General features: G+C 64.3%; 1 protein-coding gene across 1 annotated transcript in view; it reads left to right on the plus strand.

Moving 5' to 3' along the window:
• Positions 1–462: 462 nt before the first annotated feature.
• The window catches only part of LOC105826226 (guanine nucleotide exchange factor DBS-like), a gene marked incomplete at its 3' end in the record, with an annotated part of 50,205 nt that continues 37,356 nt past the window's right edge, over positions 463–13,311 (plus strand). Inside the window, exon 1 of the mRNA XM_012664169.1 lies at positions 463–560. Within this exon, the coding sequence (XP_012519623.1) occupies positions 470–560 (91 nt within the window). The remainder of the gene's footprint in view (positions 561–13,311) is intronic.

Genomic DNA, 13,311 nt, shown 5'->3' on the forward strand with positions numbered 1-13,311 from the left:
GTTTGTTTGAACTTGAGACTTCCTGAGCCTGGAAGGTGTTTCTGGCTTGCCCCACGGAGCGGCTCCGTGACATGCGGCACTGCGGCCCCCTCAGGCCCCGCCCCCAAGGAAGGAAACGCACACAGGGACACAGGCGCGGCTGGCCCCGCTCTGCCCAGTCTCTCTCCGGCACACGGCGTTTCTGCGGCTCTGCGCGGCGGGCACGGGAGGCCAGGCCCGGGGCAGGACGGCCGGAGGACGTCACGGGGTGGCCGAATCCTCCTGGTTCCTTCTTGGGACTTGGTGAAGCCGGGGTCACCGGGACTTGAGCGCCTGTTTCTGGGGACGGCGCAGGCCCGCCTGGCTTTCGGCCGTCCGGGCAGAGACCTGACGGCCGGGGAGCTGCGTGGCTGCGGCATCAGGGGTCGAACGCGGCCCCGAAGACCCTGAGCCGCCTCTGCCTCGCAGCATCCCCGTGACAGGCACCACGATGGCCGAGAAGGGGGCCTCGCGGGGGACCCTGCGTCGGCTCTGGTCGCTGCCCCGGAGGCGCCGGGGGACCACGGGCTGCTCGAAGCCAGGTGAGGCGGACGGGATGGTGCGTCCGTGGGGGCCTGGGGACCGGCGCGGGGCGTCCCTCAGCGGCGGCCACCTCCCGGTAGTGTTTCCTTCACTCTCCGACCAGCAAAAAGGAGGGGCCCCTCTGGCGGGGCCGTGGGCAGTGGAGGGTGCTCTGCGCTGAGAGGGGCATTTTCGGGGGGTACATGGGGCGGAGCCATCACCGGTCCTGGCCGAGCCCGAGCCGACCGCGACCCCTGCTCGGGCAGCCGCCACAGCTCCCTTGTGGCACCGCACCCCTGCTCAGCCGACGGCACGATTTGAATTCTCACGCGTCTCAGTCGCGCTTTCACAGATGAACTTCCAGAGCAGGGTGGGCGCGGGGGACGCGTCGGAGAGGGGGGCGCTGCGGCTGGTTTCTGTTCCTCGCCCGCCCGGGGACACGGACACGGGGTCTGCCGTGGAACTGGAGGAGTGGCTGCCGTGGCCGCCGGCACACGGTGGCACCTGTGCGGGGCCCGGGCAGACGCCCCGATGTCTGCCGCGTGCACGGCGGCCCCGCCCTCCTGGGCGCTGGCTCCTGGTGGGCTCGGGCGTCTCCAGACCCCCGCCCTCCGCCCGGCGGGGAGGTCGAGCTCCGGTCCCGTCCCGTCTGCCTGGAAGAAGGAGAGGGAAGAGTCGGGGCAGCAAACCCTGGATCGAGGGGCAGGGGGCTCGGGAGGCGCCGCCCAGCACGGCGCGGTGGGCGCAGCGGCAGGAGAGCCCCCTGTGACGCCGTTCCTCCCGTCTCCCCCGCGGGCCTGGACAGTCTGCAACACCGAGAGCTGGACTGTGCTCAGCCGAGCCTGAGCTGTGTGGCCTCCTGACCAGTCCCCTGACATCTGCCCCGCGCAGCGTGAGGGAGGCGACGCCGCGTGTGACGCCCACACCCGCCTGGCACACGCCAGGGCTGACCAGTTCCTGCCCCTCCCCCACAAGGCTGCACCGTGGGGCCTGAACACGGTGCAGGGAGGGCTGCGAGGTGGGGACCCCGCGGTGTCCCCTCAATGTGCAGTGGGGACCCCCAGCATCTCCTCGTGTGAAATGGGAAACCCCCCCGGCATCTCCTCAGTGTGAAACGGGGACCCCCCCCAGGCATCTCCTCAGTGAGAAACGGGGACCCCCCCAGACATCTCCTCCGTGAGAAACAGGGACCCCCAGCATCTCCTCAGTGTGAAGCGGGGACCCCCCCGCATCTCCTCAGTGTGAAACGGGGACCCCCGGCATCTCCTCAGTGAGAAACGGGGAACCCCCCAGACAACTCCTCCGTGAGAAACAGGGACCCCCAGCATCTCCTTAATGAGAAACGGGGACCCCCCCGCATCTCCTCAGTGAGAAACGGGGACCCCCCGGCATCTCCTCAGCGAGAAACGGGGACCCCCCGCATCTCCTCAGCGAGAAACGGGGACCCCCCTGCATCTCCTCAGCGAGAAACGGGGACCCCCCTGCATCTGCTCAGCGAGAAACGGGGACCCCCCGCATTTCCTCAGCGAGAAATGGGGACCCCCGGCATCTCCTCAGCGAGAAACGGGGACCGAGACGCCCTCCTCCCCCGAGTGCTCTGGGCCCGAGGGGCCGAGGGAAGCGAATGTCTTGGAAAGGGGTCTCAGCCCGCTGAGTGCGGGGACGACCCCGTGCGCCTGGCTGCGGGAGGGGTGGTCACCATGCCCCGGTGGGCGGGGGCAGAGGGCGGGCGGCTGTGGGTTCTTCCACGGTGCTGGCCGTGAAGGTGGTTTGGAGGGTGGGCGCTGGGTCGGGGAGGCTGTTTTGTTATGGGGCCTGAACGTGCAGATTGGAGGAAGCCATGGGGGCGTGGGGTGGAGGAGGGGCCGGGCTGGGGGCTCCATGGGGCACAGCAGGGAGGGTCTCCCCAAGGCCGCCTGTCGGGGAGGTGGGCGGCGAGAGCTGGGCGTGAGGAAGGGGCAGAGGGAGGCCCAGTGGTCCCCTGTGGAGGAGGGCGTGGGGCCCGGGGAGGCAGCTGAGCCTGTTGCAGGTCTAGTGGCCTCTCCTCGTCTCTGGGTTCCGAGGGGGCGCCGTGTGAGGCCCTGTGCCCTGGGTGAGCGGGCGTCCTCCCGCCTCTGGGCCGGGCACCGCCCCGCGGGGTGCAGTCGACGGGCAGGCTCCCCTGCAAACCCAGCTCCTCACCCCGGCAGCCTCCTGGCCTTGACCTCCCTCCCGCCGGCTCTGTCCTTGCCACGGAGCATCCCAGCGAGGCTGGTCAGGCAGCATCCGTGTCTGCGGCCAGACCCCGCCTGGCGCCGCAGCTGCTCTCTGCGGGTTGGAGAAGGCACCTGCGGGTTGGGAGACGGTCAGTCAGACTTCCCAGCGCAGGTGAAGGAGGAGCCTCCTCTCTGTCAGAGAAGAGGGCAGAGAGATGATAGGGGCAGAAAATATAGTTGGGAGATGGTGATTTTCTGATACCAGAAATAGATGTTATCAATTCATTAAGTGGAAGTTGGGGGTACGCTCCTGACTGCCCACCTCTGCCCTGCCCCGTGGCGCCACCTGTGAGGGGCGCTAGATGCCACGGGGCGGGGGCTCCACCGTGTTCCGTTCTGCTCTGGGGCATTTGGGACTGAGTTTCAGTTTTACGTAGAGTTTGGAAATCTCCTTTCAGAAGTGTGTTTGAGGTTGGCACGGTTTTAAACAGAACGAGAATTAATTTTTAAAAGCAGATAAATTCATTCGAGTCCTGGGGGGTGAGTGATCACTGCAGAACTTCCCTTTGAGCTTCCTGGTAGCTAATGCAAAAAGGAAAAATGTGTGGGCATAAGATCATGTGCAAAGAGAAGACTTTCTGCTGGAAAGAATTCTGGGGGAAACCGCCCCTTAGCTGTTTACTCAGGAACATCAGAACACGTGACAGATGATGTCTTGGAATTTTTTCTTTCTTTTGAAAATCAATGCCCCTTAGATGGATGCTTCTTACCGACCACCTGGAAACCTCGAAAACACAGCGCTGAGTTTCAGTGAGACCCTTCTGGAAGCAGCGCTCGGGTTTGCTGCCGTGCTGGGGCTGGGACTGACTCTCTCGAGCAGACGCGTTGCCGTCTGTGCCTGGCTGGACTGTGTCAGCAGCGCCGGAGGTGGCACGCTGGGCACGCAGGCCGCAGGGCGACGTTCCACACCGACCGCGGGGAAGCGGCCTCTGTCCTCCCAGGCCAGGGCCACCGTGTCTGTCCCGAGGCCAGAGGTGAGAGGTCACCGGGAAAAGCCCCACGTTTTCCTTTAAGTAGCTTTACTTGTGAGTGAGCATTTTGGAAAAGGTACCATTGAAACGTGGCCATTGATTAATTGGGTCTGGCCCACGAGGGCTTTGATGTTGGCGAATCTGGTGTACGTCTTTCCAGAAATTACAGAAAGCAGGACGGGAGCATTCGCCTTCACTGCAGCACTCTCTTCAGCTCCTAGAGCAGCCCAGGCCAGGGCCTGGTGCGTGGCCACGCCCGGGCGGTCCTGCCCCAGCCTCCCAGGCCGTCCCTCTCTGAAGTGCCTTTGTTCCCGGGAGAAACCCTCGCATGGGGATATTTTCTTACGTTCTTTGGTCACCTTTGTTTGTAAGAAGAGGTTCCATGGTCTGCAGAAATCTGGTGATTATTATTATTATTATTTCGATTTCTGGAAACTTGGTTGAAATCGTTATTTCTGGCTTCCTCCCACCGGCTCCTGTTGCCCCAGGCCGCTCGGGTGGCTCTGCTCTGCCAGAGGGGCACACGGGGCCAGGGGGGCTTTGCGGCCCCCACCCCAGTGCCAGCTCTCTGTGGGGTCTTTGTGGGGTCTCTGTGGCTTCTCTGTGGAGTATCTGTAGGGTCCTGGGCCCTGTGAGGCCTGGGTCTCTGAGGGTCTCTGTGGGGTTGCCATGGGGTCTCTGTGGGGTTGGGGTCACCGTGGGATCGCCATGGGGTCTCTGTGGGGTTGGGGTCACTGTGGGGTCGCTATGGGGTCTCTGTGGGGTTGGGGTCACCGTGGGGTCGCCATGGGGTCTCTGTGGGGTCGTCATGGGGTCTCTGTGGGGTTGGGGTCTCTGTGGGATCGCCATGGGGTCTCTGTGGGGTTGGGGTCACCGTGGGGTCGCCATGGGGTCTCTGTGGGGTTGGGGTCACTGTGGGGTCGCTGTGGGTCTCTGAGGGTCGGTGTCCCTGAGGAACATGGGTGGCAGTGCTCACCTACGCACGGCTCCCCCACCCCCAGGCCGGTGCGACTCGGGACATGGCCACCCAGTGCCCGTGGGGCGCGAGCTGCCGGTCACCAGGCTTGGAGTCCAGCGGGTGACGGGAACCTCACCACCACTGACTGGTGGGAGGGCACAGACACGTCCCTGCCTCGCCTGCTCGGCGCAGAGTGAGGTGACCCTCCGGGCTGTCCACCCATGGAAGCCACTGTCTGATGTGCCGTGGGAGGGGCAGGCAGGCGCGTGGGTGTCTGTCCTGCTTCCCCCGCCAGGCTGGGTCCAGGCCTGAGATCAGGACGTGGGCCCTTTGTCTCTGCTCTGCTCACCTCCTTCAGAGGGAGAAAGAGAGAAGCAAAGAAAGGAGAAAGACTGCCTCCACCTCTGTGTGTCCCCACGTTGCGGTGCGTCAGGGCTCTGGGACTTCGGGGAAGGAGCCGGACGTCACGCTGCTCCCGTGGGACCGTCTGACTCCTCCGACAATATGCCTTTCCCCGGCAGAGTGGAAAACCAGGTGCTGTGATCTTCCTGTTGCCTGTTCAGAAACAAAGGGAGGTCACGCCCCCAGGGGTGTCCCTGGTGCCTCGAATGGGGCAGGGAACAGCTCAGGCCGTTCCTTTCCGCCCGGTACATCCGCCTGGAGTCCTGTGTAAACAGCAGGGTGGGGTGACATGTGAGCCTGTGTGGTTATGGGGGAGGGAGGAGGGAAGAAAGTCAGCTGGTCCCCGGGCAGATCCAGGGGACAAAGGTCAGCGCAGAAAGCTGCTGCAACCCGAGGGGGCATGGTGAGCCGGGGCAGAGCGCACCTCCCCTGGGCGGCGGGCTCTCAGCCATGGGGGACGGGACGCCTGCCTGCATCTCCGTGGCCGAGATGAAAAGCTACTACATTTACTCCGAGTGGTGCTCCTGGCTGCTCTCTGTGGCTGAGGGTGAGTCTCGGTCCCTCGGGTGCCACCGCGGCGTGCTGGGAGCAGCAGGGGTGCAGCACGGACGTGCGGCTCACGGGTACCTTGCACCGGCGAGGGGCGACGTCTCGGGAGGTCACTGGCGGCGTAGTCCGTGTCCCCTTTGGAATTTGCGCTGGTTCAGGGGACAGGGACTCAGCGTAGACGAGCTCTCCAGCTGTTACCGTTCGGCTCTAGTTCATGTTGTTGTTACCTGAGGCAGAGACCTCCCCTTGGCCGGCAGGCGCACACCCACGCCAGGTGCAGACATCAGCCGGGGTCAGCCGGCTCCGGGCCCGTCGGAGTCGCAGCCGGGGCAGGTCTGAGCTCATCCGGGCGGCATGCAGCCGGGCACCTGCTTGGCGCCGGGCTCCTGGTGCGTGTAGCTCAGTTCAGGTGCACAGAGCATCTCGCAGCAGCTGCCCGGGGAGCCACAGTCCCCGCCGAGCACTCCTGTCCGCGAAGGGGCTGCTCCTTCCACCCTGCGTTCAGGAAGTCCCTGGATGTGCTGAGGGCGTGCTCCCTTGGTGGCTGAATTCCTCGTCTGTGTGACGTGGGCTGCGGTGGGGCCGGTTCCCAGCTGGGAAAACGCTTAGGAAGGTGAGGACAGGTCGGCAGGTGGCGGTCGGGGCATCTGCCCCACCAGATTCAGAGCTTGGCGTCACACGGCGTTGCGTTCACTGTCCCGTCGGAACTCACCTGTGTCACAGATGGGGCCAGTCGGTGTTAACTGCCATCCGCGGATGTGGCAGAGAGACAGCAGGTGCCTACAGGATGACAGCTGCCACCCCCGATTTCTGTCTGCGCCTGGGCTCCTCCCACTCTGCCCGTCTCCCTGTGGACCCGCCGCCGCTGTGCAGACAGGCGGGGGGGGCAGCGCCGCAGGAGCACCATGGGAGCATCCTTTGGGGACACGGAGCCCACCGGTTATGGGCACCAACTCGGGAGCCACACAGAGCACTCTGCAGTGGCAGGGGGGAGGCTTGACCACCTGAGGGGAGGGAGGACCCGCCTGAGGGGAGGGAGGACCCCCTGAGGGGAGGGAGGACCACCTGAGAGGAGGGAGGACCCACCTGAGGGGAGGGAGGACCACCTGAGGGGAGGGAGGACCCACCTGAGGGGAGGGAGGACCACCTGAGGGTCCTGGGAGGAGGAGAGGGGAGCTAGGTGGTGTGAGTGGTTGGGAGCAGGTCGCCAGACTAGAGCAAGCCCTGAGCTCTGCCAGAGGTGAGACTTGCCCTTCCTTCAACTGGCAGTTGCCTCGGTTTACCTTTTTGTGAAATAGTGACACCTTTTTCCCTTTTAGGGATATTGAGGCTAAGTGAGGAGTGTAGCCTCTGTAGTGTTAAATTCTAGTCTGTGATTGGGCCAGCATGACCACGTTTAGACAAAATGGCCTCAGACACGGCACAGACGCCGCATGGGTTAGTTACGTGCGTCCCCAGGGATGGCAGCACTCGTGGGCGGAGCGCAGTGGGCAGTGCCACAGGGAGATTTTGCGCCTCGGAGCAGAGCCACGCGGGCCCACAGGGATGCGGGAACGGAGGGGCCGACCGCCTGTCCCTCCGGGCCATGCGCTGCGGGGCAGGGCCGGGGCAAAGTGCTGGGGTCTCGCTTCTGCCCGCCTCCCCCAAGGCAGCGAGACTCTGTTCTGAGCGTCCACCATGCAAAGCAGCTGTGCGACAGGGAAGTCAGCGCGAAACGTCTGAGAATACGTCTTACAAACAAAGGACACCATGTGAGCAGGTCTGGGGGGCAGTAAAACCTAGCGTTTTAGTTATTTAGGAGGCGTGATCGATACAAAGTATTTGTGGAAGGAGCCGCGTGAGAGGGGAGCGAGGACACAACCAGAGGAAAGAGCAGGGTCCCCAGGCCACCGCGCAGCAAGCACCTGGTGACAGGCCGGCCCTTGGGCCACGTCCCACTGCCGCCCTGGGGACCCTGAGCCCAGCTCTCCTGGCCTCGGGGCCGCGCCCACCGGGCTGTACGGGCCGCCCCAGGGAAAGGTGGGAACGGCTCTTGGCCAATGTCTCCTCACGCTTTGACAAGGAGCAGCCCCACCCAGGGCGCCAGAGGTTCCTCCTCCTCTGCCTCCCTTGGTCGAGTGTGGGATTCAAGGACACTCTGGGTGTGGTCAGAGTCAGCGGCCCCCGTCGCTCCAGAGGATCAGGTCACGGGGCCCAGCAGTCCTGGGGGGCTGGCCCCGCACTGCGCATGCGCTTGGACGCGGTGGCCCCTCCCCACGGTCCTTCTGGCTGTGGGGTCCATGGGCGCAGCTCACCCACCACCCCTTCCTTGCGGCTGCTGCAGGAGGGACAGCAGCAGAGTGGCCGCCCTGGGGGACGCAGGCAGCTGGGACCACGGGGTCTCCGCGCCACGTCCCAGCTCGGGTTGGACGGGGCCCTTGGGGCGTCGCCACCACTTCCTTCCAGGGCCTTCCCCAAACGCCGCCTCTGTGCCCGCGCGGTCGCTGCCAGGGCCCCCGTCCTCTGCCACCCGAGCCGGCCCAGCAAGGGTGACCCGGCAGCCGAGCCTGTTGCGTGCTCTGTCCCCTTCCTCTCGTGTTCTGCACTTAACGTCCAGATTCCCGATGGCGCTCTCAGATCCGCGGCCCAGGCGGCGGGGAGTCTGACGGGGGAGGCTGGCAGACGGGGGCCAGGCCAGCACAGCCCCTGCCCACGTTCAGCAACGGGCGCTTGGCTGGTAACAACTGAGTCAGAGTCAGAGTGGCCCAGCAGAGGAGGTGACCCCACTTCTGCCGCCTGGGCCTTGAATCCTGGATCTCAGGGCGTTTTAGGGCAGGGAGGGCCGGGAGAGGGGACGGCGGCCTCAGCCCGTCTGCCGGAGCACAGCCTGCGCCACGTCCGACGTTTGTACTCTCCTGGCGCGAGGGGAAGAAAAGTGAGTTTTTAACTGACTTGTCAGCCTTTCCCGGGTGGCGAGGGGAGTGCTGGGCCTCTGCCCCGCCCTGCTCGCGGCCGTCCGTCCGTCCAGCCTCCCGGCCGTGCTGGGCTTGGGAGGGGCGGGCGGGACGGCGCGTGCGAGCGTGTCTTGAAAGCGTGAAGCCTGAGGGAGCGCAAGACGTTTCCACTGACGCTGGTGCTGCGGGCAGGGCCAGCGGTGTCACCGTCCTGGTCGTGGCTGACCTTGAGGGCGACCTGAGCCGGTGCCATCCCGCCAGCGAGGGGGTGGGCGCACCCAAGCAACACGTACCCATTTCACCGTTAGTGGAAGTCTCGCCGTGTGTTTTTGTACTTGAGAGAAAGTGGACGGGGTCTGACTGGAGGATTTGTGTCCAGAAGTGGCAGGGACCAGACGCAGGGCGGGAGCTTCCTCCTGCGGCTGTGCTCACAGCGCGGTTCCGGACGCCAGGTGGCTGTTCACTGGCGCCGACCGGTTCGCGCTGATTGGGAGGGAGTGCAAATGGCCTGACAGCTTGCGGCTGCCGAGACCAGGGTGCGCGGCGCACGGTGCTTTCACGCTCTGCCTGCTGCGTGTCGTCTTCTCATGCTGCACAACAAGCCGCAAAGGTTGTTAAGCACCTCCGGGTACAGCCTCGCCCCTATAAAACCGCGTATCCGGAATACACAGAACAGGAAAGGAGGCGGTGGTGGGGGCCACGTGCCGGGCCGGGCGCTTTTCTCAGAGCCCCCGGCAGGCACAGGCAAACCTTCCCACGTGGGCGGCTTTGCGCACGCAGTTGGTGGGGTGCACGTTAATCGTCAGCCGGCTCTGTGGGGGCCCCCAGAGGCGTGTGCTGAGCAGGAGGTGGAGCTACGTCTGAGTCCCTCCTTTACCTCTTAGCCGCTGCGCAAGCCTGTGACGTTCTCTTCTCACTTCATCCGTCACCGTTCGGCCGTGGGGGGCCTCACCCGTCCGCAAGCAGTGAGAACCACAGACCCTTCCCGGTCCCCTTCCTGTGTCTGAAGACCTCTGGGACTCACACAGTGCGGTGGCCGCGCTAGTTTAAGCCCCTGGTGGGATATTCGTCCCGAGATACCAGGTAGGTCTGCGGACAGAAATCCGTTTTCGAGGACAGAAAGGAAGGCGCGTGCCCGGTAAAGCCAGCACAGAGTTCCTCTCGGACACCGCGCCTGGGGATAGAGCAATGACGCTTGATTAGCACAGATAGGACTGATGGCCGACAGGTAGCCATTTGCAATGTCGTTCAAACCGTGTGTGTGTGAGGCAGAGCTGCCCTTCCAAGTCAACCTTTGTTTTCCAGACTGCCCACGAGAGGTGTTCATAGGACTTCCATGATTTCCATGTCTTGGAACAGATTTTCAGGAAAGTAAAATGTGCTTTCTAATGAATTAACAAAAGATTTCCAAGGCCCAAAAGGGTCTTTCCTCCCTTCCCCCGTCGCCTGAGTGCGCGCATGGAGTGTCTCCTGCCTGCCCGGCCCCACACTGGGTGCTGGAGAGAAAGCCGTGGGGTCACGTGCTGTATGTGAAGACTTAGGGGCGTCCAGGAGGGGACCGGATTTGCAGGCTGAACGGCACAGGCTCCTGGAGACCTGCTCCTGCTCCTGGCCCGTGCGTGGGGGCCGGCTGCTGTGCGGGCCGCGTGGGAGGTGATTTCCTTCCTGGAAGCAGAGCCGGCTCAGAACCTGGGCGTGACCACGGCACGTCCTACAGTGCGCCTGCCCGCCATGTCTGGGCTCCCGCTTTCCGCCGTGGCTCACTGCGCGCACGGGGCCGGTGCCTGACTCCCTGTTTGGGGGGCGTCTTCCTGAAGGGTGCACGCACCTTCTCCACACGCCTTCCGGGTACCATCCTCATCCCATGAGAACAAAAGCAGATTTTTAAAGTAGGATTTCGTTGGAATGCTGGAAAGTTATGGAAATTGCTGAGCATTCCACACATCTGTCAGATACTTCTACCTGGGTCGGGTGAAAAAGTCACCCTAAACATGGCAGTGTAGAAGGCAACCGAAGTTTGCATTTTTAAATCTGCTGACTCGCGTTTCATGACCGGTTTTGCGCACACTGCAGCAGCTGCGGTCCGCGGCGGAGGAAGGCTGCTGTTGACTCCCGGCCGGGGCCTCCCATGGTGGCTCACAGCGGGGTCTGGCCGGCTCTGGGGTCCACCGCTGCACCCTGGCTGCCTGGTTGTGCTTATTTTATTTCTGTGGAGGCAGACAGAGTTCTGCAGGGCAGTGCCCAGCTACAGAATTTCCTCCCAGGTGGGTGCACATGCTCGTGGGGACGGGCCTCACGCCTCAGAGCGCAGACTCGGGGCCGCCGTCCTCCGCGTTGCCGCACAGTTCTGAGCCCTGCCCTCTGGGAGCTTTAGCCTCCTGTCCACACGGCGCACGCCGTCATGTGCCAGCGTCTCCGGGGCCTGCCTGCCTCTTCTGCCTCTGTCCTTGTGGGGAGAGCAGGCACCTGTGGGGTGGTGATTCCTGCCCCACAGCCCAGCAGGGCGTCTCTGTCCCTGGCCTGCACCCCGCAAGCCCCACTGGGGCCTGGGCACTGGGACGTGAGCCCCCCCCGGGCCAAGCATGTGCTTGGTGCAGCCTCCAGACCCGCCAGGGCACAGGCCCGCGCTGCCCCACCGGGGACCCCGTGGATCTCAGGGGGCCTCCGCCCTCCATACGCCGCTTTCCCTCCCCGGCCCCATTAGGGCCTCGAGTCGCAGTCCCTCCTCCTCCTCTCCCCAAGCCACCTGCTGCCAGTCCCTGAGGTTGGTCTGAGCCCCCTCATCTCATGGCATTCTGCAGAGCACAGGTGAAGGGCATGGAAAATAAAACGCCTTAGCTTTAGAGAGTTTTGAAAATAAGAGTGAAATTTTTCCCGGTGCCGTGACCCAGCGGCGTGGGTGACCCCGAGCTGCCGTGGGTGCAGCAGAGCTGGGGCCAGACCAGGCACGACCTGCGCCGCGACTCTCCACCCGCGTGTCTCGAATGTTTCCTCCACTTGGAACGTGTCTGGGGAAGCAGCTTTTGTGGGTGCACAGCACCCCACCAGCCGCCTGTGTCCCAGACGTCTGCCGCAGACGCAGACCTGGTGGGCTGTCCCTCCCCGGGAGCCCCGGTCCTCCCCGCATCTCCCGAGGACAGCGGCAGCACCCACTTCTGTCTCCGGCCTGGCCCCTGCCCAGAATCCTCAGCTGCCCTCCCCGCGTCCACCACCCCCGCGAAACTGGAAAGTCCCTCACTGGGCGGGCCCCACCTCCACCATCTCTGGCACGGCCAGGCAGCTGCAGGGAGCCCCAACACCCTCGCAGGTGGTGCTCCCGCCAGGTGAGCTCCCGTCAGGTGAGCTCTCAACTTCCTGCTCCGCCTCAGACCAAGGAGCCTAAATTCCCATAGAGAGCCTGGGAGGGGCCTGAGACAGACCCCCCCTGGGGCCAGCCTGGGAAACACACCCTTCTCGGCGCCTTCCGGCAGTTTGTGCTTCCAGGTGTGTGGCGGGGGTGGGGGAGGACGGGCCGGACAGCCCCCAGACCTGCCTGGACACCCACTGCTGCCGGCGGGCAGGGCACCGTGGACCCCGCACCCCCCCAACTCCCCTTCAGCCCCGGCAGGAAGCATCTTGGGGGCAGATTGACCCGCCCCGCGTCCATTGCCGGCTGTGGGTTTTATTTGACTGGAGGCTCCGGCTGTTTGGGTTTGCGGTGTGTGCCTGCCCCACAGCCTGGTGGCTGCAGCCCAGCTGGTCGGGTCTTTAAATGGCATTGTCCGTCTGCAGGAGGAGAAAGGGGCTCCTGTCCAGGCAGCCCCACCCCTGTCCGCCACGCCTGTGCGGGAACAGCTAGAGCCGTGGCTCCGGAAGCCTGCCGGGGGTGACGGCCGTGGTCCCGCTGCACACTGGGTCCCGCCGCTGTCCCCAAGGCACAGGGGGTGGGGTGACACGTGGGATCCCATCTCCCCTCCTGGCGGGAGAGCCTCCCTGTTCAGCTCACCCAGACAGGGCAGAGCGGACTCTCCCCCTGGGGTGCCGGCCCTGCCCACCGCGTGGCTCCCTGTGGCCAGCGCTTCTGCTCCGCGGCCTGCGCAAGGCCGTGCCTGTGTCCCCGCCTCCCACCACCTAATCCGCAGCGCGCACCCACAAGCTTCCAGCTCGCTCATCCATGACGCTTCTCTCCGTGCTAACGTGCCTTCCGCACGCACGTACACCCTGCGCAGGTGTACGGAAAGCGGCACGCAGATAAAAAGGAAGGGCTGAAGAAAAGCGAACGTAAGTGAACGGCTCCTTCTCGCACCGCTCTGAGCCGTGCTGCCAGCAGCCCTGGCGCCTGCAGACTCGACTGGTGTTAACGGGAGGGCGAAACTTTAAATGCATAACGGACTAGAAGACGCCCCACAAAATACAGTAAAATACAAACAAGTGGCCTCGGGAGCATCCCAAGGAAGGGGCAGCTCAGAGCCATGAGTCAGGCACTGGGACCCTGGCCTGAGCACAGGGACGTTGGAGGAACGAGCTGATCGTGATGTTTCCGGAGGTTTCTGGGGGCCTGCCTGCGAGGTTGGGTTTGAGCTGATTGGGCTCCCAGAATCAGTTCGAAATCGAACTGAAGGGAAGCCTGCAAGAAATTGCAAGGAACGCGTGTCCTGGGGGGATGGCCACGGCTCTGGCGTGGACTTGTGTGGAGGCATGGATTCGGCTTGGCCTCGTGTGTG

This window comes from Propithecus coquereli, unplaced genomic scaffold, assembly GCF_000956105.1.
Source record: "Propithecus coquereli isolate 6110/MARCELLA unplaced genomic scaffold, Pcoq_1.0 Scaffold867, whole genome shotgun sequence".
Taxonomy (NCBI): Eukaryota; Metazoa; Chordata; class Mammalia; order Primates; family Indriidae; genus Propithecus; species Propithecus coquereli.